The sequence below is a fragment of the Rhodotorula toruloides genome, assembly GCF_000320785.1.
Source record: "Rhodotorula toruloides NP11 unplaced genomic scaffold Scaffold10, whole genome shotgun sequence".
Classification (NCBI taxonomy): Eukaryota; Fungi; Basidiomycota; class Microbotryomycetes; order Sporidiobolales; family Sporidiobolaceae; genus Rhodotorula; species Rhodotorula toruloides.
The window spans coordinates 200,581-222,377 of record NW_015622970.1 but is presented as its reverse complement, the minus strand read 5'-3'; the positions used below and the strand labels follow the sequence as shown (position 1 = coordinate 222,377).

The 21,797-nt window shown below is 61.5% G+C and overlaps 10 protein-coding genes across 10 annotated transcripts in view; 5 read left to right on the top strand and 5 right to left on the bottom strand.

Annotated features, from left to right (window-relative positions):
* Positions 1-46: 46 nt before the first annotated feature.
* Positions 47-2,679, bottom strand: RHTO_00714 (serine threonine protein kinase; the record flags this gene model as incomplete). Its single annotated transcript, XM_016414398.1, has 6 exons — positions 47-924; positions 985-1,306; positions 1,379-1,639; positions 1,698-1,911; positions 2,047-2,267; positions 2,557-2,679. 6 exons carry the CDS (start codon positions 2,677-2,679, stop codon positions 47-49), a joined length of 2,019 nt encoding a protein of 672 aa, XP_016273554.1.
* Positions 2,567-4,366, top strand: RHTO_00713 (26S proteasome non-ATPase regulatory subunit 10; the record flags this gene model as incomplete). Its single annotated transcript, XM_016414397.1, has 10 exons — positions 2,567-2,615; positions 2,721-2,785; positions 2,882-3,056; positions 3,262-3,349; positions 3,455-3,485; positions 3,561-3,628; positions 3,728-3,824; positions 3,956-4,065; positions 4,160-4,221; positions 4,332-4,366. 10 exons carry the CDS (start codon positions 2,567-2,569, stop codon positions 4,364-4,366), a joined length of 780 nt encoding a protein of 259 aa, XP_016273553.1.
* A 217-nt stretch (positions 4,367-4,583) lies between these two features.
* RHTO_00712 (uncharacterized protein) lies at positions 4,584-5,624 on the bottom strand (the record flags this gene model as incomplete). Its single annotated transcript, XM_016414396.1, has 1 exon — positions 4,584-5,624. One exon carries the CDS (start codon positions 5,622-5,624, stop codon positions 4,584-4,586), a length of 1,041 nt encoding a protein of 346 aa, XP_016273552.1.
* An 863-nt stretch (positions 5,625-6,487) lies between these two features.
* On the bottom strand, positions 6,488-8,271 carry RHTO_00711 (pH-response regulator protein palc; the record flags this gene model as incomplete). Its single annotated transcript, XM_016414395.1, has 6 exons — positions 6,488-6,763; positions 6,826-7,336; positions 7,400-7,693; positions 7,764-7,839; positions 7,908-7,989; positions 8,086-8,271. 6 exons carry the CDS (start codon positions 8,269-8,271, stop codon positions 6,488-6,490), a joined length of 1,425 nt encoding a protein of 474 aa, XP_016273551.1.
* Positions 8,272-8,332: 61 nt separating this feature from the next.
* RHTO_00710 (Glutathione S-transferase) lies at positions 8,333-9,976 on the top strand (the record flags this gene model as incomplete). The annotated part of the gene is made up of 5 exons (XM_016414394.1): positions 8,333-8,552; positions 8,618-8,879; positions 8,952-9,093; positions 9,180-9,476; positions 9,575-9,976. The coding sequence occupies 5 exons, from the start codon at positions 8,333-8,335 to the stop codon at positions 9,974-9,976; spliced, it is 1,323 nt and encodes a 440-aa protein (XP_016273550.1).
* A 379-nt stretch (positions 9,977-10,355) lies between these two features.
* On the top strand, positions 10,356-11,147 carry RHTO_00709 (uncharacterized protein; the record flags this gene model as incomplete). The annotated part of the gene is made up of 4 exons (XM_016414393.1): positions 10,356-10,487; positions 10,600-10,863; positions 10,927-11,031; positions 11,085-11,147. 4 exons carry the CDS (start codon positions 10,356-10,358, stop codon positions 11,145-11,147), a joined length of 564 nt encoding a protein of 187 aa, XP_016273549.1.
* A 254-nt stretch (positions 11,148-11,401) lies between these two features.
* On the top strand, positions 11,402-12,668 carry RHTO_00708 (uncharacterized protein; the record flags this gene model as incomplete). The annotated part of the gene is made up of 9 exons (XM_016414392.1): positions 11,402-11,509; positions 11,559-11,764; positions 11,821-11,861; positions 11,918-11,987; positions 12,042-12,148; positions 12,201-12,297; positions 12,363-12,369; positions 12,425-12,524; positions 12,580-12,668. 9 exons carry the CDS (start codon positions 11,402-11,404, stop codon positions 12,666-12,668), a joined length of 825 nt encoding a protein of 274 aa, XP_016273548.1.
* An 80-nt stretch (positions 12,669-12,748) lies between these two features.
* On the bottom strand, positions 12,749-14,763 carry RHTO_00707 (integral peroxisomal membrane peroxin; the record flags this gene model as incomplete). The annotated part of the gene is made up of 2 exons (XM_016414391.1): positions 12,749-13,556; positions 13,613-14,763. The coding sequence occupies 2 exons, from the start codon at positions 14,761-14,763 to the stop codon at positions 12,749-12,751; spliced, it is 1,959 nt and encodes a 652-aa protein (XP_016273547.1).
* A 762-nt stretch (positions 14,764-15,525) lies between these two features.
* On the bottom strand, positions 15,526-18,475 carry RHTO_00706 (guanine nucleotide exchange factor Vps9; the record flags this gene model as incomplete). The annotated part of the gene is made up of 7 exons (XM_016414390.1): positions 15,526-15,588; positions 15,654-16,442; positions 16,500-16,566; positions 16,624-16,732; positions 16,790-17,178; positions 17,237-17,458; positions 17,514-18,475. The coding sequence occupies 7 exons, from the start codon at positions 18,473-18,475 to the stop codon at positions 15,526-15,528; spliced, it is 2,601 nt and encodes an 866-aa protein (XP_016273546.1).
* Positions 18,476-19,095: 620 nt separating this feature from the next.
* Positions 19,096-21,797, top strand: part of RHTO_00705 (C6 transcription factor) — a gene marked incomplete at both ends in the record, with an annotated part of 3,086 nt that continues 384 nt past the window's right edge. Inside the window, 12 exons of the mRNA XM_016414389.1 lie at positions 19,096-19,235; positions 19,368-19,449; positions 19,520-19,737; positions 19,792-19,880; positions 19,943-20,125; positions 20,190-20,416; positions 20,477-20,503; positions 20,574-20,657; positions 20,737-20,828; positions 20,886-21,016; positions 21,102-21,271; positions 21,333-21,797. The exon at positions 21,333-21,797 is cut by the window's right edge and continues 44 nt beyond it. Coding sequence (XP_016273545.1) covers positions 19,096-19,235; positions 19,368-19,449; positions 19,520-19,737; positions 19,792-19,880; positions 19,943-20,125; positions 20,190-20,416; positions 20,477-20,503; positions 20,574-20,657; positions 20,737-20,828; positions 20,886-21,016; positions 21,102-21,271; positions 21,333-21,797 — 1,908 coding nt within the window. The remainder of the gene's footprint in view (positions 19,236-19,367; positions 19,450-19,519; positions 19,738-19,791; positions 19,881-19,942; positions 20,126-20,189; positions 20,417-20,476; positions 20,504-20,573; positions 20,658-20,736; positions 20,829-20,885; positions 21,017-21,101; positions 21,272-21,332) is intronic.

The following is a 21,797-nucleotide window of genomic DNA, read 5'->3' as shown; positions in this document are numbered from 1 at the left end:
AAATGCTATGCTGGCGATACAAGTCCGTTCTACAGAACGACGATATCTACGGCCGCTCTGCTCCCCAAGCTCTGCGTCCCTCAAGATGCGAACACTCTCCCCTATGTTCACTCCTATCCTTCCGCCATCCTCCAGGTCCCCACTCCTCACTCTCTTCCCTCTCCCAAACCTCCTTCTCCCGTCTCCTCCTCTCCTCGATGTCCTCCTTCCCAACTTGACTAAGCGTGAGGTGCGGCACGCCCGGTGCGTTCGAGCAGTCCGGTACGGGACAGAACGAAAAGTCGGCTGCGTGCGCTTCGATAGTCGAAGTGAGCTCGAGGGCGAGGGAGGCGACGAGGGGTGTCGAGGCCGAGGGGGAGTAGAAGTACGGAACGGGCAGGAGTCGACGTGTGTGGCAGAAGCGCGAGAAGAGCGGATCGGGATCGAGGAAGAGGGAGGGATCGTCTCCGCTGCTGGTCACAAGCTTTTCGAGGCCGTCCTCGTCAAACAGCTGAGGGAAGTACTGCTTGACCCAGTCCTCCGCAACCGCCTCGCGGAAGACGACCACCCTCCGCGTTCCTTCCTCCAGTCGACCGCTCGTCCTCGCCCACCGTTCCCAGCGATCGTTGACGTCCTCCGCGCGATCAACCGTCTTTCCCACCATGTCCTCGTAGCCCTCGCTGAAAGCCTTCGTCCATGCTTTGACGACGCGTGGAGCGAGCGTGTCATGCAATCCGAGACCGAGCGAGCGAAGTCGAGTCGGAGGAGGGAGGACGAGGATGTCGCGGACGGGAGGGACGAGCTTTTCGTCGTCCGTCGGACCATTTGCGGTCGGAACAGAAGCATGGACGTTGGGCGCGTCCGCAGGCCGTTCCTTCGAGATTCGCCGCCAGGCGCGGACGATGTCGTCTGCTCGGGCGAGGCCGACACCGGCACAGCACTTGCCTGACAGGAGACGAGCGTCAGCTACCAGATCGTCTACGGAACAGGCACGCGTGTACGCACCGAGCCACCGCAACGTCGCGAAAGCAGTCGGCTCCTCCACCGCCTCTCGACTGATCAACCCGCTACACCGATCGAGCACGAGTGTCTCGAGCGTCGGGTGCAGCTTCAACAGCAGCGGGAGACGCGCATCGTCGAGCACGTGGGTAGTCGAGAGATCTAGGTGTTGGAGGGACGGGAAGGAAGGGGAGAGCGGTAGGGACGGTGGGAAATCGGTAAGGGAGGGGAGGAGGTTGCGGCGTGGGAGGCGGAAGGTGAGATGGGTGAGTTGACCGCCGACTCGAGACGTAGCGAGTCGAGTAAGGCAGGAGAGCTGAAAGAAGACCTATGCATAGCGGTTGCGAAGGTCAGCGACTTGTCGAGAGAGCAGAGCGAGGAGGATGCTGAGGGTACTTACGATAGGCTGAGCAAAGTCCATCTTTCCCTGTGCGGCTTTCCTCCCATACTTGCCCGAAATCGGCACAGATGCCTTGATCTCGTCGAGCCGCAATTGGTCGAGTTCCGCCTCGAGGTCATGCAAGCCGAACGCGGGCGTCTCCTTCTTTGTGACGCCGTGCGTAGGAGGTAAATCTTGGATGAACGAGACGCGCCGCAGAGAGGGTAAGTCGGAACTGGAAAGGCGGGAGAGCGAGTAAGGCGCGATGTCGAAGTAGGCGCCCTACGTGACAACAGGCATGAGTTGGGCCCACACAGCAAGTCTGTAGGGATGGACGCACCTTCAGGAAGGTATAGTAAGACCGCTCCGCGCAGTACGGATTGAAGCGGAACGCCAATTGCTCAAGCTGCTTCCATCGACCCGTCCGCTTGATGCTTGCCGGGTCGAGCAAATCCTCGAGATGTTCCGGTGCGGCGAGAGGTCCGACGGTGAGGCAAATCGAACGCAAGGAGGGTAGGGCGAGCAGGAGGTTGACGAGTAGTTGCGGGTCGTCCCTGCGAGGAAGTGAAGGTCAGTCGCCAAGCCCGCTTTTGTCCCACCTGGCAGAAGGTCCGCAATCTCCATCCACCCGGACACGTTCAGCCTGCTCTCCCTTCTCCTGGGCCCGTTTACAAGGCGGATGACCTCACCTCCACAATGCTGTGGCGACCGTTCGAGCGCAATCTGCCGCTCCCGGCTCCTGCCTGAGCTTCTGAATGATCTGCCACGCCTGTACCTCCCTGTTCACGCGCACATGTCGCCAGAAGAGCGCATTCGAGATGTGTGCCGTCCGAGGGAGCGCACGCGAGAGGGCGAGGGCGGTATGCTGGACCTCGTTCGCCGGGAGTTGGGCGACCACGTGGTCCCAGAGCTCAGAAGGGAGTCGTTCAGCCACGATGGGCAGACTTTGAGCCGGTCAAGCGGGAAGAGTCAAGTTGTATGCGGGTCGAGGAGCAAGATGAGGAGGAGAGGAAGGGTTGACAGCGAACCACACGCTCTGTTACCGCTGGGCTGTCTCTGCTAGCGCTCGAGAAACTCGCACTGTCCCACTCGTGAAGCAACGCGACTTCTCCCGCCCTGCGACGCCCTCCCACTCCTCTCACCGCCTCACTCGACCAACTCCCGCTCTCGCACCCGCTACACAGCTTGAATAGGCTCACGGAAGTCAGGATGGCATCACAGATCCCTACACAGGACGTGCACCGCCTGGCACGCGAAGGTGCGTCCTTCTCGACTTCCTCTCCTCGAAGCATGAGCTGACGCGGCCGCCATCTCTCGTCCATTTGCCTTGCGCCGTCTACTGTATATTCTTTGACAACCGCAGGAAACGCCAGTCTGCTGCGGATGGCGTTGGAGGTCAATGCAGATCTTGTTGCTTCAGTTGATTCGGTGAGTTGGACTCTTCACGCGTGTGCAGCCCGGCCTTCTGTCGGCAGAGGAGTGCTCGAGCCTGCTGACTGTTTTGCTGATCCCGCGATCCAATAGGACTCCCGCACGCCTCTCCAAAACTCCCTTTCAGCCATTCCTCCCTCCGTCGCCTGTGTCGAAGCCTGCCTCGACGCCTTCAACAATCTTTCCGACGGCGGATTCGGCGAGAAGCGGAGGACGAAGGTGTTGGAGAATCAGGACGAGGTGGGGAATACGGCTTTAATGAGTGCGGGTGAGTTGGCAGGTCTTTCGTGGTTGCCACGGGTGGATGGGCGAGACTCGCTGGAGCGCAGTTTTTCAGTGAATGAGGACGCGGGCTTCTAGTGGAGAAGCGCCCTGTCGACCCTCTCACGGCTTACGAAGACGCGATATCTCCTTGCGAAGGTCGACCTTGATCGCTTGCATACTCGCTGACACTCCTTCCTACGCTCTCGCAGCTGCTATCGGTAACCTCGAGATCCTCACTCTCCTCATTGGCGCCGGAGCGGATGTCAACGCGGTCAACAACAAGGAGCAGACTGCGCTGTGAGTGCCCTCCCTGACTGCACTCGACTGTGCAGCAAGATGTGATCGCTCGCCCGGCATGCTTCCTCTTGTGAGTGCGCTCGCTGACCCGATCTTCCTTGACAGACACTATGCCGCGTCGAAGGGACACGTGAACGTGCGTTCGCAGGAACGGCTGCCAGCTATTCGTGTTTGCCGACCGCTGACATCGCACGATACCGCCACTGCATAGATCGGGCGCCTACTGATCTCGAAAGGAGCGGACATCAACGCTCGCGACCGGGCGAACCAGCTTCCCTTGTAAGTCAGTCTCGCTTCGCCCAGCTGCAGGACCGCTTCGCGGCAGTTCTTCCCCTGCTTCTTGCAACCGGGATGCTCACTCTCTCGTTCCGCTCGCAGACACCGAGCCGCCTCGACAGGCTCCGTCCCCTTCATCCACCTCATCCTCGCGTCGAAGTCGCCGAACAAGCCTGAGAAGCCTCGACTGAACTTGCTCGTGAGTGGCCTGTGACTTTCTCCCTTGACCGAGGTGCGATTGGGAGCGTCGGCTTGCGGGTGCTTGGCGTCACTGGCATATTGGCACGCGAAGTTGAGCAGGATATGTCGCTAACTCTCTTTCACCCGTAGGACCGTGCCGGCAACACCCCTCTCCACCTCGCCATCGAGTCAGGACACGCAGAAGCAGCCGTCACGCTCATCGAAGGCGGCGCAGACCGGGATCGAGGAGATGCGGACGGGTGCGTTCGACTCACTCGCCTGCCTCTCTCGCCTCGTCTGCGTTCCCTTACGTGGACCGAGCCTGGCTGACTCGAGATCCGACCCGTTGGACAGGACTCGGCCGGAGGAGATTGAGGGCGTCGGCGGAACGGAGGCGAAGCGAGTGCGGGAGTACAGTACGTTTGCTCTCGTTTGCCTCTGCCACTTGGCTCGCGTTTCGTCGCTACGCAAAGACAGATTCACAGTTGCCATGGAAGGCTACGGAGCTGACCGTACCCCTCGACAGTCGTTCAACGATGCGGTCCTCTCCAGGCCCTTTAGCTTCTCATCATCGCTTGCAATCACCAGCTTGTCATCTCGCCACTCGCAACGTTCAGAAGTCGTAAGGTACTGCTATGCGATTGCTGATGCTCCAAGATACCCAAAAGATGCCCAAGAACACTGAGAGAGCGATGGGAGACAACCGAGAATGTGCGAAGGGTATGCCTAGAGACCGGAATGCTGGGTATGCCGATGTAAAGGGGGAGTCAGAGAGTGTCTATTGTGAGAAGGCGAGTCCGAGGCCGACGACCGGTCCATTGAGCGATTCTTGCGACTCGACTGCCAGCCGGCGCTTCTTCTCGAATCGCCGCCGGGCGAGGTCGCTGCTTGCGACGAACGAGGGTGAAGGGGAGCGGAAGAAGCTGGTCTTGGAGAAGGCGGCGACGAGCGAGGGTGAGTGCATATTGATCGAGGGCGAGAACGAGAGACCGGGCGTCGTGAGAGGCGAAGTATAGGGCGCGGAAGGGGAGGACGACGCGATGGAGAAGCCGGAGGACGACGAGACCGAGCGCGATAAGGACGAAGAGAACAGCTCGGGAGTCGAGGATGACCAGGTCGAGTCGGTGTCCGAGGCGAGCGAGGATGAAAGGGAGAAGGCAAAGGACGGGAAGGAGGGGATAGTCGGTCGCATGGAGAAGGGAGGCGAGAATGTTGTTGGAAGCGAGTCGGCGAGGGGAATGAGGGCGGGAGAGGATGGCCTGGGTGACGAGAGCTCGAGGTCGAACGGGATGTCATCCGTGTCGGCGTCCTCGACCGCGTCGTCCCACTGACCATTCTCGACGGGCAACGTCGCCAACGAAGAGAGGGGAGCAGAGAACGCCTTGAACTGGATCGGCGCCCTTGAAGCCCGTTGCCACCGCCGCTCGTCCTCCTCGTCGCTGCTCGAGATGCTTCGTTCAGCCTGATACACCTGCGCCGTGAACCTCGAAAGGTTATTCATCGCCGGTGAGCGGCGCATTGGGGTGGAGTGGGGACCGACGGGCGACGTGGGAGACGGAGGGAGAGGCTCGAAGATGGGTGCAGGAGGGAGAAGGGGAGCAGGAGGAATGGAACGTGTAGGCGACACCGGCTGTGCAGCCGACGTCGAAAGCTGGAAGAAGAAGTCTCCGTGTTCGCCCGAGGAGAACGTGGGATCAGCAGGCGAGTCGAGTGCGCGCTTGCGAGTGTTGAGGTGACGGTTTCGAGGAGGTTGGCGCGGCGTTGAGGGTTCGTAAGGCGTGAAAGTGGTACGAGTAGGCGTGACTGGTGTAGCAGGCATTGTATGCGGTCGTCTAGGCGTGAAGAGGAGGTATGTGCGGGGCTGCAGAGAGGTGGATGAGGGAGCGAAAGGGTCAGCAAGGACGAGCGGGCGAAGGCATTCCACCGCCTCAGCGACTGTTTACTGCTGCGCACCTGTACAGGAGTATGTCCAACGACTAACAAAGAGCGGAAAGGTCGACGGGGAGACAAAGAGCGAGAGAGAGGAGAGGAGGCGAGGAGGACGGACGCGACGAGGAGGTGAGCGGTCCCAGCGACGCTGACAATGCAAATCTCGCGTGCGGGACCCTGCGTACAATAAGCAGGCCCGGCAGCGATAGACATGGCGCAAGCGAGACAACCCAGATCAATGCGCTCCTTTTGATCACGAAATGAGCGAGATGGAAGCCATTGTTCGTCGCCACCTAGCTTCTTTCGCACGTGGAGACAATCCTTGGATACTCTCGATGTCGAAGCCAGGTCGTAGCGGCCCAATCGCGACGTTGCCAGCGGTGGAACCGAGTGAGAAGGCGAGGGGAGAGCGAGCGCCGACGAGGACGAGCGGCGGGAGCTGCGTCGTTGCCTGACGGCGAGCGGCACCGGTCCGCTGTGCCGGCAGGGGCGCTAGCGAGAGATCGACCCATTCGGCGCAAAGAACAAGGCCAGAGGATCCCCCGACGAGGGACAAAGGGGACGCCCGTTGCGACACGAGCGTGTTTTTTTCGAACGTGTCGAGCTTGCAATTGTGCGGCGATGTCGCAGGAACGTTCGACGGAGAGCAGCGAAAGAAGAGAAGCGTGCGCTAGAAGCCTCACGCGAGGACAACGATGCTCGGCTGTGGTTGCGAGTCGGGCAGCCCGTCTATGGCGCGGCGACGCTCACGCCTCAGAAGTACGATCCAGCCCCGAAGTAATCACCCAACTGTCCTCCATCGCCACTGTCCTCCTCATCCGAGCTGTCCGCGCCCGAGTCTGCGAGCGAGAGACCGGCGAGAGCGGCTTCGGCCGGTGGAGGCGGAATCTTGCGAGGAGGAAGCGTGCCGGTCGCGCGTGGTGTGAAGGCGGGGCGTGGTGGCGCGAATGGCTTGGTTGTCAAGGCGGCGCGGCCGGAGGGCATCTTGGCTTGTAGGGTCTGGGGCGAGGGAACAGCCTCGAAGTGGACCTGCGAATTTCAGGGCGTTAGTATCGTCGCTGGCGCCTGTGAACGCGTCTAGAGAGACGCACCGTATCATTGACCTTCTTGTACGCGCTCGCGAACGCCTCGGTACTCTCCACCTCCTCCTGCACCTTCCCCTTCCTCCCCTTCCCCGCCGCCTTTCCCTTCCCAAACCCCTTCAACGCCTTAATCCCCTTATCCTTCTCCCGCAACACCTCAAGCTCCCGCGCCGCCATGCCTAAATAGCCCAACGCGTCCCCCGTTGCGCCTTGTTCGCCTGCATCCACGCCGAGCCATTTGTACGAGAGTGCGAGGGCGAGTGTACGCCCGTCTGAGAGGTAGCGGCGCAAAGGGAGGGAGATCTCGCCTGTTGAGGAGGACGACGCGGAGACGGTTTTGACGAGCGAACGGGACTCGGCGTAGAGGGTGTAGACGTGGAGGTGGAGTTTGGCGAGAAGCGAGGGGGAAGGATGTGACGGAGGAAGCGGAGGTCCGGGGGTGGTTGTCGAGTGTGCGACGGATATTGAGCGGGACAAGAGGCGGCGGATGGCGAGGAGGTTTGCGTCGGCGAGGCACATCCTGCGAGGTGCAAACGTAAATCAGCGAACTGATGTCAGAAAGCGGCTTGACAGCTTGACTTACTTTCCCAGTGCGGTGCAGACCTCCCGGGTCATCTCAACAGGCCTGGCCCGCAACGCCTCCGTCCCAACCGCCGCCTCCCATCTCGGCACGACCACCTCTGCCAAATGCAGCAAGATCCCGCTCGCTCGGCACAGTACGTCGGCAGCCTGGTTGATCGTCTCGTCGTGGACTTTGATCGCGGACGAAGAGACGGAGGCGGAGATTTCGTATGAGCCGAGAGAGGCGACGAGGGCGGAAGCTTGGTTTGAGAGGCAGAGGGCGTAGGAGAGGAGGGTGCCCGCAAGCTCGGCGTGTCTGCGATTCAGGCGAAGCAGCGTAAGTGCTCGCCTTGGTCGCAGGTCAAGCGAATCACGGCCCAACACACAGTGAGGGCAGCAAAGCCCGCTTGTTGCCCTTCTTCAGCGTTTGCGACGACAGCGAGGCTCGCCATGCAAAGTAGACTGTTGGAGAAGCGTCACGTCGGCCATCGAGCGCAAGAGGAGCAGAGTCCGGCACGCAGGCAACGAACCTGGATCTGTCGCGAGGAGGAGGTCGTCTGCCTCGACGCACGCCAGGATCGCGTAAAGATAAGGCAAATATTCTGCGATGGCCTGTGTGTATCGCGCAGGCACCAGCGAGTCAGCATGAGCGGGTTCACCGTTTACGCTCGCTCAAGTCGCGAGTCGCTTGGCGGGACGAAGACGCACCCTCGCTGCGCCAGCCCAGTCCGCGCCTCGCCCATCCTGCAAGCCATCCTTCTTTGTCGCCTTGAGCGCGGTCCTGACCCTCCCACGAGCAGCGTTGGCGTCGGTGAGGTCGCGAGTGTGGGACGACGAGGGGTCCTGGAGGAGCTGGTGAAGCGCGACGGGTGCTGGAGTGAGCGGCGGTAGCATTCCTGAGCCTGTCTAGCTGTCTTGGCAGTCCGAATGAGCCACTCAGCAGCAGTACAAGCGGATGTCAGCTGGTTGCCTTCGACGAGGACGCGATGACCAACACCTTGCCTCGCTTGATCCGCTCGACTCGCTCTCTTTGCGAGTTTGCATGCTGACGAGGACCTGCACCAGCTTATACAGCTCTGCCACCACCACTGCCAGGCGCTCTCTCGCTCGCACACCTCTCGTTCGCTCTCCCTCGTCCCCACTTCCCTCCGTCATAGCGAGTCGCTTCTCAGCGAGTGCGTCGCAGACCTTGCTGAGCAGTGCGAGGGCGTGACTGACCTCGCCTGAGCATTTGCCACAGCTCCCCTCATCTTCCAGCACACTTCCCGCACCCTCACCACCCACTCGCGCTCACTCGCACCCATGGCCGGCGAACACGGCGCCCACGAAGGCGAGTCGAAGGCCGCAGCAGGCAACAAGCAGGACATCACTGCTTGGGCTAGCAAGGACGGACAGTTCAGGCGTCAGGTGTCGACCTTCCGCGACAAGATCGAGGTCGGCGGCAAGTACCCGCCTGAGGAGGGCCGCTACATGCTCTACGTCTCGCTTGCGTGTCCCTGGGCGTGAGTCGACGACCTCTAATGCGTAGCGAGGCACACGAGGACTGATAGCTGCTGACGCTCCCTGCGGAACAGCCACCGCACCCTGATCGTCCGCAAGCTCAAGGGCCTCGAGAAGTTCATCGACGTCGCTGTCGTGCACGCGCACATGGGCGCTCTCGGATGGTCGTTCTACCCGCCCGTCCGCGACCAGGACGGAGGCTGGCCCAAGACGCAGGTGCGTGGTCGATCGACCGCTTCTTGCTTGGTCTCGCATCTCCTGCCAGTTCTCCGACGATTGACGGCGCCGTCACTCCTCTACAGGGCGAAGTCGGCGAACCGGACGGTCTCGCTGAAGTGACCGGCGACCCGCTCTACAAGTCCAAGTTCCTTCGCGAGCTCTACTTCCGCGTCGACCCGGACTACAGCGGCCGCTTCACCGTCCCCGTCTTGTGGGACAAGAAGACCGAGTCCATCGTCAACAACGAGAGCTCCGAGATCATTCGGTTCATGAACTCGGAGTTTAACTCGTTGCTCGACGAGGAGCATGCAAAGGTCGACTTGTACCCCGAGGCGCTCAGGAGCGAGATCGACGACCAGAACAAGTGGGTGTACGACACGGTGAGTCTCGCTTCCTTTTGAGCTTGAGGCGCTCTCCCTTCATCGCGATTCCTCTCCTTTCCGAGCCGCACTCACGCTTCTTCCGATCGCCCTCACAGGTCAACAACGGTGTCTACAGGAGCGGGTTTGCGACGACGCAGCAGGCTTACGAGGACAACGTCGTCCCCCTCTTCAAGTCGCTCGACCGGCTCGAAAAGATGCTCGAGGGCAAGCAGTTCATCGCAGGCGACCAGCTCACCGAGGCCGACGTCCGGCTCTACACGACCATCATCCGCTTCGACCCAGTCTACTACAGCCACTTCAAGACCAACATCGGCACGATCCGCCACCGCTACCCGAACCTCAACGCATGGCAGAAGCGCCTGTACTGGCAGAACGACGCGTTCAAGTCGACCACCAACTTTGACCACATCAAGCGACACTACTTTGAGAGTCACCCGCAGATCAACCCGACCCGCGTCGTCCCCGTCGGCCCTCAACCGCACATTGAGCACCTTTGAGGAGGGAACGGTCGGGCTGTTTCGTCGTCGCCTTGTCTCGATTGCCACGTACAAAGTCCTGTAACTAAGGCTCGTATTGCTTACAACCGTCTACGCCGTTTCTTGCGGTGAGAGATCAAGTCGAGTCGCTCCCGACGACGCTCGCGAAGGTCGAACGAGGACGGCATCTTCGCCTTCGCCCGTTCACACGCTTCCAGGCTCTGCCAGTTGCTGCGCCGTCCAGTATCGCTCTTTGTCAAGCTACGAAAGACCGCTGCAACAGCCAAACGCCGCTCGCCTTCCTGCTGTTCCCCTCGACCAGCCTCATCGCTATAAGCCGAATCCTCGACATCACTGCCCCGGCCACCTCCTCTGAGCACTTGCAAACCACTTCACGACTATGTCAGGACCCTCACAGACCCTCCCCACGGCCGACGAGGTCTCCGCCGCCTCTTCCGTAACCATCCTCGACTCCTCCGGCAACGAACTCCCCCTCAGCACGCTCTTCCAGAACGAAAAGGGCGGCAAGGCGGTGGTCATCTTCATTTGACACTTCCTGTGCGGGCTGTGTGCGTTCGATCGGTCTCGTCTGAGGATGAGTTCCCGCTGACCTTGTCCTTGCCCTCTCGCACATTGTAGGCCAGGACTACGTCTCGTTCCTCTCGCACAAGCTCGCCCCATCCTCCCTCGCCGCCAGTAACATCAAACTCTCGATCGTCGGCTGTGGCGACCACAAGTTCATCGAGAACTACCGCAAACAACTCGACTGTCCGTTCGAGATCTACGCGGATCCGAGCAAGAAGGCGTACGAGGCACTGGGCATGACGCACCGCACGCTGGATCTGGGGGACAAGGCACCTGAGTATGCGAAGGGAGGGATGGTGAGCAATGTGGTTGGGTCAATCGCCGTGCGCTTCCCATCTTTCACTCCCTCTCTCCCTCGCTTTGGCTGATCTCGGGGCCGTCGCTAGAGCGCCTTCAAGATGGGCAGATTTACGTCGGCCGGAGATATCAAGCAGCTCGGTGGCGAGTTCGTATTCGAGCGAGGACAGGTCGTCTGGTGTCACCGAATGGCGGTGCGTGCCGTCTTCCTGCTGTCTTCCGGCCCTGGCTGACACTCGCCCTACAGAACACCCGCGACCATGCGCCCTTCAGCGAACTCTCACAAGCGATGGGCATCAACGCGCAGTGACAGCCCCGACCTCGTTTTCACATTGGTCCTTCGACTCGACTCGACATATCCTTACGTCTCGACATGTAGCCCGCCTTACTCAGTACTCACAAATGTTGCAACCCCCGCGTCTCTTCGATGTCGCCAATGGACTTGATGAGACGTCTCGCCGGAGAGTCCGCGGACTCCTCGACTCCTTCGTCTCTCGCTCCTCTTACTTCCAGTACTCACCTTGCTTGCGGGGTCTGCTCTGTCCCGCCTGCTCGCGACCCACCATGTACATCCCGGTCGCTGATCACGTTAGTTACGCCTTTCAACACGCTGCTGGTTACCTGGTGAAGCGTGCTGAGGAAGAAGCGACCAAGCCCTTCGAGCTGACACACGTGCGTGCTCTCCTTCCTCCCTAATATCTCGCTAACCGTACCGCGACAGACACAATGGGTCACGGTCTATTGGATCGAAGCCAGTATCATCGTACTCCTCTTCACCTGGAACCTCTGGCTCGCACGCTCGATCATCTTTCCCTTCAAGTTGTGCGCCGTGGCATGCCACGAAGGCTGTCATGCCCTCGCGGGTTTGTTGACGGGCGCGAAGGTCAAGTCGATCGTGTTGGACCCGAATCAAGGAGGGACGACGAGGTGCGCAGTGTGCGCTTATCTAGCTTGCGAAGTGGCTAATCCTGTCGCGTCGCCAGGATGATCGGCGGGTTCGCCTTTTGCAGTTTGCCGGCAGGATGTGCGAGCTCTTCCTCGCCCGACTGACTTCGAGCGAAGTTGAAGTCGTCTCTGCAGACATCGGCTCGACACTTATCGGCTCGGGTCTACTCTTCGCCTCCTTCGACCAGAAAGCTAGCAAGATCGCGTTCGTCTCGACCGGCTTTCTTGCCCCTAGTCTAAACTGATCTTGCGGTCGCAGCGCAATCCCGCTCTTCGTCCATCTGACCATCGTGTCTCTCTGGGCTCGACACTCGCGCTTCACACTTCTCAACGTCACATTCATACAGGGCTTGATCCTCATCTTCTGTGAGTTTGCTTTCTCCACCCACCGTCGCCCGGCTCACTCGCTACGTGGCAGACATCGTCGCGCACGCCGTGTTTTTGCGGTTCCTCCTCGCGTTGATCGGTGTAATGAACGTTATGTACAGCGTTTGGGATCAGCTGGATGACCTTGTGTGAGCAACCGCTCTCTCTACCTCCGCCCGCCTACGACTAACCCTTCTTCCGTTTCCTCCTCCAGCTTTCACGCACGTCCTGCCCTCTCGATTTCTCGTCCTACGCTCTCACGCTCTCCGCTCGCAGAAAATCAACGAGTCTGATGTTTGCGACTTTCAGCGCCTCTACCCTTGGCTGCCGGCGCAAGTCTGGGGCGCGATCTGGACGTTCGTTTCTTGCTCAGGTCGTGCGTCCAGCCTCGCAAAGCCTGAAAAGCTGCTCGCTGACTTCTCTTTTTGCAGTGACGGCGGCCATCCTCGGCGGAATCGTCACGTTCAAGAAGGACTTTGCGGCGCAGTACTTCGAGTCGCAGACGTTTATCCCGACGTAGACAGCTCGTTCGGCGCGCACCAACGTGTCTGGTACTGCTTGACTTCGATACATCGTCTGAGAGGGAAGCTACGTCCGCCTTCAGCCACCGCCCGCTGCTACTCCCTCCCCTGCCACTTTCTCCCCTGCAGGCGGCACGACCTTCCGCCTCCTCGTACTCTCGCTCCTCGCAACCCCCGAAGCTGAGGCGTTCCGCGACCCGCTCGCCCTCCTCGTCGAACTCTGCCTACGCTCCTTCTTCTCCCCCTCGCCCGACGCCGTCCCATCCCTCTTCTTCTCCCCCGCTGCTGCGGGTGACGCAACCCCATTCGCAACAGACGCAGGCCCGCTGACTCTCTCTGTGCGCTCTACCAGTCCCGCCCTACGCACCCATGCCCTTCGACGCGTGTATCGCCCCAACCCGCCTCGCGGTCCCATCTTCTCGAAATGGTTGTCGCCGTACTGCCAGCCTTCGTCGTCGACCGACCAGGAGGCGAAGAGAGTCGAGTCGGTGTAGGTTAGACCGGCGGCTGTGGGGGTTGTGAAGGATGGAGAGGCGATAGCGCCGGGTGAGGAGATAGGCGCGGAGGAAGAGGTGGCGGATGCGACGGCTGACGAGGCGGATCCGAGGATGCGTGAGAGGGTAGGGGAAGGAGGAGATGCGGCTACCGCACTGCTTTCAGGCGACGCGGGCGAGACGGGAGGACCACCTGCTCCTGCCGCTGGAAGCGAGACGGACGCGACGGCCGAGCGCAGGACGTGCCACTCTGGGTCGAGCCAGCGCCATTCGGTCGTCTTTTTGAGGCGGGAGTTCGGGTCGGACTTGGTTGGCGAGGGGATATAGGCCACCGAAGGAGCGGGAAGGACGAAGGACGAAGGAGGGTTGGCGGGGTTGTTGTCCGGGTCCGTCCTGCGAGAGCAAATGTCAGCGCTCGCAACTAACGACGAAGAGACGCGCCAACGCACCAGCTCGCCCGCTCGCCCGGCAAGAGCGCATGCGTCCAGTCCAACCCGACCCACCACCGCTGATTCTCAAACACCGTAAACTGGACCTGGATGTCCTCCTCGTCTCCCTGCACGGCAATGTCCTCCTCGAGCGCCGCCTCTTCCGCTACCTTCTCCGGCGCAACAACCGGTGCAGCAGAACCAGCTGTCGCGAGAGGCGGCGAGCTCTTCGCGCTGCTGACGACGCTACTGCTCCGCGGCTTCTTGACCGACTTCTCCTCGACCACTACAGCGCCCTTGGCCGTCCCGCCGCGCCCACCGAGCTGGGCAGCCTGCGAGCCAATCAAGCCGGGAATGCCGATCCCGCTCTTCGTCCTGCGCACCTCCTTGCGCACACCCTTTCCGCCCCGCAGCACGCCAAGGAACAGCCTGAATGTCCATCGCACGAACGCACTGCGCCACAAGAGCGTGCGGAGGGTGGTGAAGAACGGTGCCTGCCAGAGGATTGCGACCGAGCCGAGGACGAGGAAGATGTATTTGAGGGGGACGAAGTAGGTCAAGGCGAGGTAGAAGGGGTACGAGGTGAGGCAAAGCCACGCGGTCGCGTAGGCTGGTGCGGGCGTCGAGGGCCGGAGAGGGGTGAAGCTGAAGTGAAGCGAGAGAGGGTGGATGACGCCGGTGCGGAAGGACTGGACCTGTTCGGCGAGGATGTGCGCCGAGTTGATGAGCTGGGCGTAGGCGGCGGGTGAGAGTGTCGCTGAGCGGGACCTGTGGCGGATGGACGACGAAGCGGACGTCTTGGCTCGTCGGGCGGAGAGGTACCCGCGAAGGATGAAGACGAGGACCGCCGCGTTCACGCCGTACAGCGCGACCCAGTACCCGAAGAGGCAGACTGCCCACCAGCCGAGGAGAACGAGCAGCGAGCCGAAGAACGAGGGGTGCGTCCAGGTGACGAGCTGGACAAAGGTCGCTCCGGCATGGATGACGGGAGCCGAGAGTGCGAAGAGCTTGAGGAGGGTCGGCGGCGTCGCGAGGAGCAAGTCAGTCGGCGATGGCTCCTCGCTCGGCGGTGGGCTGGTCGACGAGACGAGCGGGTTGGCGAGAGTCGAGGGGCGGGCGGGGGAGGATGCGGCCGAGGGTGTGTTGCCCGCGAGCGACGGGAGGGCCTTCATCGGTGCGACCACGCGCAGGGACGGCTCCGTCCACAAGGTATCCGTGCTGGTACGAGCGAGAGACGGTCAGCGAGCACTCGGTCGACGGCGATGACAGCGGCGAGCTCACGTGAAGAGGCAGGCTCCGCCCCGTCTCGCTCAGACGGAGACAGAACAGTCGAGAGGGTGTGCTGCATGGTTCAGCAAGATCAGCGTGACTCCTTGCTCGCTCGTTCGCCTTTGAAGCCCGCCTCCCTCATCCCCCCGCCGTTCCGACTGATGAGGAACCGCCGAGTCGCGCGACCGTCCCGAGGACTTGCGCTGCGCGTGTACGCCATCTTGCAGCCCAAAGAGAGCCACTCACCGAAGGAGGGGGACGTAGCACGCGAGGAGACGCCGTGAGAGAGTTGCCGGGTTGCTCGAGGCGGTGAAGAGGTGGATAGAAGTTGGCGAGGGCGCGGAAGGGCTGTCTAGACGAGTCGAAGCAGTCAAGCACACTACGCAGAGCTCGACAAGCCAGACAGCGAAGCGAAGGAACTCGTCGAGGGGAGAAGACCGCCCTCGTTCTCCTCGACGGCGACCTCAGGCGGGTTACGATCTCCGTCAGCTCTCGCTCCGTTCGTAAGCCAGCCCTTGAAAACCGCAAGAGCAGTGTAGCGTCAAATTGGCCAGGCGAGCGGAGCCGGAAGCAGTACAACGCGAGATGATCCTCCTCTCCATTGTCAGTTCGCTGCCTTCGCCCGTTCACGCTGTTGCACTCCTCCGAGCGGGACGAAAGGAAGCTCAGGTCATCTCGAGGAGACTATCGATCGTCTTGCCCATGTCGCCGCTGTTGCTCAGGAGGACCTGCTCGCAGTCAAGCCGTCAGTTCCCACCCACGACCGCAGAAACGAAGCGCAACCCGGACTCACCATCTCAAGTACCTCGCGCTCCGCCTCGGGAAAGATATTCTGCAGCGTCTCGAGCTGCGCCATCCTCGCCTCCTCATGCTGCCGATCAATCTCCCTCAAAACCACATCGTCGCTGACGTCCGGCGCGGCGTACATCGACAAGTCGGGCGGTGGGGCGGCAGTCTGTAGCGAGCCTGACGACGGAGGGAGCGGGGGAAGAGGAGGACGAGAGAGGGAGGCGTGGTAGCTTCGTCGTTTCGAGGGGTGAGGACGCTGCGAGCCGGGATATCCCACCTGGGGGTGTTCGACGCTTGGAGTCGGCGGCAAAGGCGCAGGCGGTGCACGGACGATCCCCGGAGTCGAAGGCGGCGTCTGGCCCGTCAACTCGTTCGCCGTCTCCTCAAGCTGCGCAAAGACCCTCGCGAGCGCGCCCAGGGGCTTGCTCATAGCCCTCTCGACCGAGTCCGTCCCGCGAATGAGCGACTGCTTCATCGTTTCGGGGAACGAGAGGTTCTGAGGCGTGGCGGGAGCGACGCCGCCTTCGCCTGTTGGTGCGAGGAGCGAGGCGGATGCTGCTTCGGAAGGCTGGATCAGGTCGCTGGATGTGGATGTTGCATCTCGTACCGGCGGTCGAGTCGAGGGAGTGGAAGAGCGAGAGGGCGTGGGAGGGTCGTGAGGAGGCGGCGGGGGAGGGGGTTCTTCGGACGCGAGTTGCTTGACTGCGGCGGCGACTTTCGATTCGAACTCTTGCTGCGTGATGTTCGACAGCGAGGAGGCGTCGAGAGACTCGATGAAGGAGATGGCGGCGTTCTGCGAGAGCAGTAGCTCAACCGAAGGTCTGGGATGAAGCGAGCAAGCGGAACGCACGAGACTCGAAAGGTAGTACCCGCCCTCACCCGACAGCTTCTCCGGGTTGCGGAAGCGCTGGATGTACCTGCACACCAATTCGTGAGCTGGAACGCTTGTATATAGAGCTGGTGCTAGCACTTACTGGAGGTTCGAGACGAGGTGGTCCGGGTTCGCCTTGATGACGACGTAGATCAAGAACGGGATGAACGTGTCGGCGCCTTCTTCGCCGCTCGCGACATGTCGTATCAAGCCTATCGCCCCGGCTGTCAGCGATTCCAAATCTGCAAAGGCAGGCGGGCCGGACGCACCGAAGATGACCTTGCAGCAATTGAGCACGCAGATGAGCTTGTCGCGCGGCGCCTTGTACTGATTCATCTTGCGCAACTCGCGCTGCGCAAAGTCGAGGAAGCCCTGGATCTGCTTCCTCCCTCCCTTCTCCTTCTTCCCGGCGTCCTTACCCTCCTCGACAGGCTTGTCGTCCGTTGTTGAAGGCTCCGAGGCATCCGCCCCGCCTTCTTTGGAGAGTGACTCGGTCGATGGAGGATCGGAAGGTGAAGGGATAGGCAAGTCGAGGTGTTTCGGCTCGATCCAGGAGAAGAGTCGTATTCGTTGCCGGAGAACGTCGTCGCGTTCGACGTCGCCAGAGGGCGACATGTGTCCGGGAAAGGCTGAGAGGTCGAGTGCTGGCGTGTAGGTGCTGCGTTGGACAGCTTGTGAGCGAGATTAGCGGAAGCGGGAGGAGGACCGGAACGAACAGGTGCCACAACCGGTTCATGACAAGCTTCTCCATCGCCTCCATCGCCAGGTCAAACTCCTGTTCCGCGCGCTCCGGGTCATCTCGCCAGTCGACATCGAGCATGCTCTTCCACGGATCCGCGTGTCGCATCTTGCCGGCGATAAAGTCGAGAAAGTCGTTGATCACGCGGACTTGGTCATTGGTCGAGACGGGTGGGCGGCGGGAGAACTCTTTCAGGAAGCTACGACGGAGAAGATCAGCTTGTACGCAACCGCGAGGGGATGAATGGAACGCACGACCGCAAGTACTTGGCGATAGGATCCGCCGACCTGCTCCGCATCTGCTCGAGGAACTTGTTGAAGTCAAAGACAGGTTCTTCCCTCTCCCTTGCCCTGCCATCGCCACCAGCCTGCCTCATCGCCGCCTTCTCATCCGCCTGATCCGCCTTCTCCTCCTCGACATGCTTCTCCTTCTCTTTGCCCTTCGCTGCACCGGAGCCGGCAATGGCAGCAATGAAGGTACCTTTCTCCCGTTGTGGAGAGCTGCCGGGTTGAGGGGTACTGGTGGTGCTAGATGACGGAGACGGGCGGTTCGAGGAGCGGAAGACGGAGGCGATCGACGCGAGGGGCTTGGCGAGTGGTGACGGGCCTGATGGCGTTTGCGGAGCAGGTTGAGAGGTCGATGGCTGCGAGGGAGTTGCGGGCGAGGAGGTGGACGCCGAGGAATGGCCTGCTGACGGTTCGGGATGAGGCTGAGTCGGTGCCGCCTTCTCCCGCTCCTTCGTAGGCGTCCCACTGAAACTCCTCAGCATATTCCCAAAACTGAAAGCTGCCGAACCCTGACCCTGCACCTGCTGACCCTTCCCGAGCTCCTGCTGATCCCGCATCCGCCTGTCCTCGACCGGACTCCCCTCCTCACTCTCGCTGTTCTCAATAACCTCGAGCCGACTCTCCCGCCGTACGGTACTGCCGAGTGTGCCTTGAGCTGGCGCAAACGGGTCGAGGTCGTGCAAGTCGACTGGAGGTGGTGGGGGAGCTGGTGCCGGAACAGCGTACGAGGCGTGGTAGCCCGGCGCCGAGACGGTTTGTGCTGGGTCACTCGGTGGCTTTGACGTGCTCGCAAGGGTCGCCCAGATGTCGGACGGGTTTGACGAGTCGTCAGAAGCCTCGGGAGTTAGCTGAGGCGGGGTGTCGAGCGAGGCGGCGAGAGGAGCGAGATCTGGGAAAGCAGCCGGATCTGATGGTTTGTCCGCGTCCATCGCAGCGCACACGAGCTTAGCAAGCCGGTGAAGCGGTGAGTGACGAGTGAGAGGAGCGAGCGAGCGACTCTTGGGAGAGACCACACTGGCGACACCGCAGGGAGGGCTCAGCGAGGGCTGTGGCAGAGCTTGTGGTACCGTCGAGTCCGTACGATAATCTCTCGCCGCACCGGTTCGCCCCGAAGCCGCGACGTCGGCCTCCTCACGCCTCCTCGCCTCTCCACCTCGCCGTACGACGCGCGCAACGGTAGAATGGGGCAGAATGTGGTACCAGACAATGGAGGAGACTGTGAGGACGCTGCTGGAGCTGTAGCAGGCCCGCTTGAGGACTGTATGCAACGCTGTGCGTCCTCATCAGTTTGGGGAGGATGAGGAGGACCGGGTTGCCCAACAACACCCTCTGGCTGAGAGTACATAGTCTTGGATGGATCAGTGAGGTTCGCTGAGAGTCTAGAAGGAGCCACAGCGCGCACCGGAAGTTGCCGCCTGCGTCGAGGGTGTTCCCGCTCGCCTCGATCCCTTCTTCGCCTCGAACACCTCGCTGCAGCTGCTCACAGTCGCGCAGGACGCGCTATACCCGCTTGTCCGTGCTCTGAGACTCTTTTCATACCCACCCAGCCATGCAGGCAGCGCCCCAAGGCTCGTCGACTCTCCCCCGCCCTCCCGTTCATCCCGCCCCCGGATCAGCCTCCGAAGACGCCCACACCGATAGCGGGGACGACTCGCCGCGCAAACGCAAGAAGAAGAAGAACCTGCGAGCGTACGTCCCTCTCCTCGCCGTCCCGTCGTCCTCGTCGCGCTGCACGCTGGTCCCGGACCCCTCCGAGGAGGTCAACTTTATTCGAAGGCTTTGGCTGACCCCGCTCGACATCCCGGACGCTTGTGGTCACAGTTGCGACAGCTGCAGGGACAAGAAACTCCGGTGCATCTACATCCCGGACGTCGAACCGCACATCTGCTTCGAGTGCGAAAAGGTCCGTCTCCTACCCCCGCTCGCGATCGCCTGCTCGTCCCGCTAACCTTCCGCTGTGCCACTGTACGCAGCGCAAGCTGGTATGCGAACAAGTACGGCCGGCCAAGATCGACCCGCGCAAGAGGGCCAAGCTCGCACTCCTCGAAGCCCGCGATGTCAGCCGGGCATCTTCCCTCACTCCCCTCTCGGCAAGCCCATCCGTCGCTCCGACTACTTCACGGCCAACAAGGGCATCGTCGTTGGAACCTTTGCGAGGCGCGACCAATGGGCTGGATGTCTTGGCAAGATGGTGAGTGGGTGCACTCCGCGAATGACGGGACCAGCTGACAGGCTGGCTTCGCAGCGTCGACCGCGTGTCCGAGCGCTTGCACCAGGAGAAGCCGTCTACGCCCGACCACCTCATCACCTCGACTCCGGACGTCCGCATGCTCGGTTCGTCCGCGTTCACAGCCTTGTCAAGCCTTCCGCAGAGCTGACTCCCATTGCTCGCGCAGGCGAGACCTGCGTCGCACAGTTGCTGGCAGACCTGCAGCCGAGCGAAGCGAAGGACGTGGTCGACCGCGAGTTTGGGCATTCCCGAGGCGAAGACGGCTCTGTACGGGCGTTGTTGCCGTCTCAGCCGCAGCCGAACGTCTCGCGGCCACACGGCTACCTTACTAGCGAGACTGTACTCGACCGTGCGTCCCGTCTCGTCCTGGCGAGGACTTGAACGTGTGAAGCTGACCCTCCCTCGCTGCATAGTCGTCCAGCACTTCATCGACCACATCCTCCCCCTCTTCCCCGTCATAACCGTCGAGGAACTCCGAGCACTCGACACCCTCTCCCCCGTCACACTCATGAGCGTCTGCGCCGTCGCTGCCTGTTCGAGGAAGTATCCCTGGAGCTTGCTCGACACGGTTAGGGCGTTCCTCAAGACGGCGATTGAGATGTCGGATGTGTTTTCGACGAGCTCGATTGCGAATGTGCAGGTGCGCGCGGCGACGACGGCGATTCCTGTGACGATGAAAGGCTGACTTGCTATGATGCAGGCGAACCTGATCATGGCGATGACCTCGGTTCGTTCCCGCTTCCCTCGCCTCGCACACGGCACACAGAACAGCGCTGACGCTTCTCAATAACCCGTAGGAAGTGCACGATGCGACGGCTTCCGGCGGCGGCTCGATGAGCCTGATCCGAGCAGGACTTTGCGTCCGTATGGCTCACGACCTTGTGCGTATACGCGTCTCGCCTGCAGCTCTATACCGTCGAGGTGAACAGCGGCTGACCGAGCGAGCCCGTGTATCCACAGGGCCTCCATCGAAGACCGCCCTCCGACTTATCGGCGGAGGAGAAGTCAAAGCGGATGCGATTGTGGCTCGGATGCGTCATCATGGACAAGTGGTGCGTCCTCACGGTTCCTTTGGCTTCTGACCCATACTGACCTCCCCGACTTCGCAGGTACGCCGCCTCGTTCGGCCAACCACAGCTCATCGACGCCGACGACTGCCACGACTACCTCTCCGAACCGCACGACATGGACCGCTACCTTGTCGAGCTGTACAAGCTGAGCGAGCTGAATGGTCGAGCACGTGCGTTGCGATCCTTGCTCCTCTCCTCGTCCCGCTTCGGATGCTGACCTTCGCAACTTGCGCTCTCTCTCCCGGCTGTTCGTAGTCAAGGCCGTCTCTCGCCCTCGACTGCGCAAGACGACCGACGCGCAGCTGCACGCGATCCTCGCCGACTTTGACGCCTGGCTCGCGCGGCTGCCGGACTCGCTCCAATTTGCGGGACCTGACTCGTCGATCCAGGCTGGCGGTATGTACTCGCTGCTCGTCTGCTTCGAAGTGTGTCACATTGCGCTCCTGATTGTCCAGCGTTCGAGCTGACAAAGATCGCCTCGGGCAGAGCGTCTTCCTCCGCCCCTTCGTCAAGCAAGACGGCGACATTCCCGCTCACCTCCAGTTCCGCCCCACCGCAGCGCGGTGGTTCGCCGTCATCACGCGCTCGCAGTTCGCGATCGACTGGATGCTCACGAACGGGACGATCGCGATCGACTGCTTCTTCCCGGGCATGTACTCGGTCATGATGAGCTGCTCTGCGCAGTTCTTCAGCCACACCAAGTCCGGATCGGTGCAGAACTTGCAGTGTATCGAGGCGGTCAAGAATGGGATGCACCGCTGGGCGCTTGCGAACCAGGACGGCGAACTGTCGATCCGACAGAAGTGCTACAAGATCTCGACGCTCTTGTGGCAGGCGGCGGCGAGAAGGCATCAGGTCGTACCCGTCGGAGCGACGCCCAAGGCGGAACAGCCGGCATACCAGACGCCGCAAGCAGCGTCGCCGCCGACATCCGGCTCGCCCGCTCCTCAG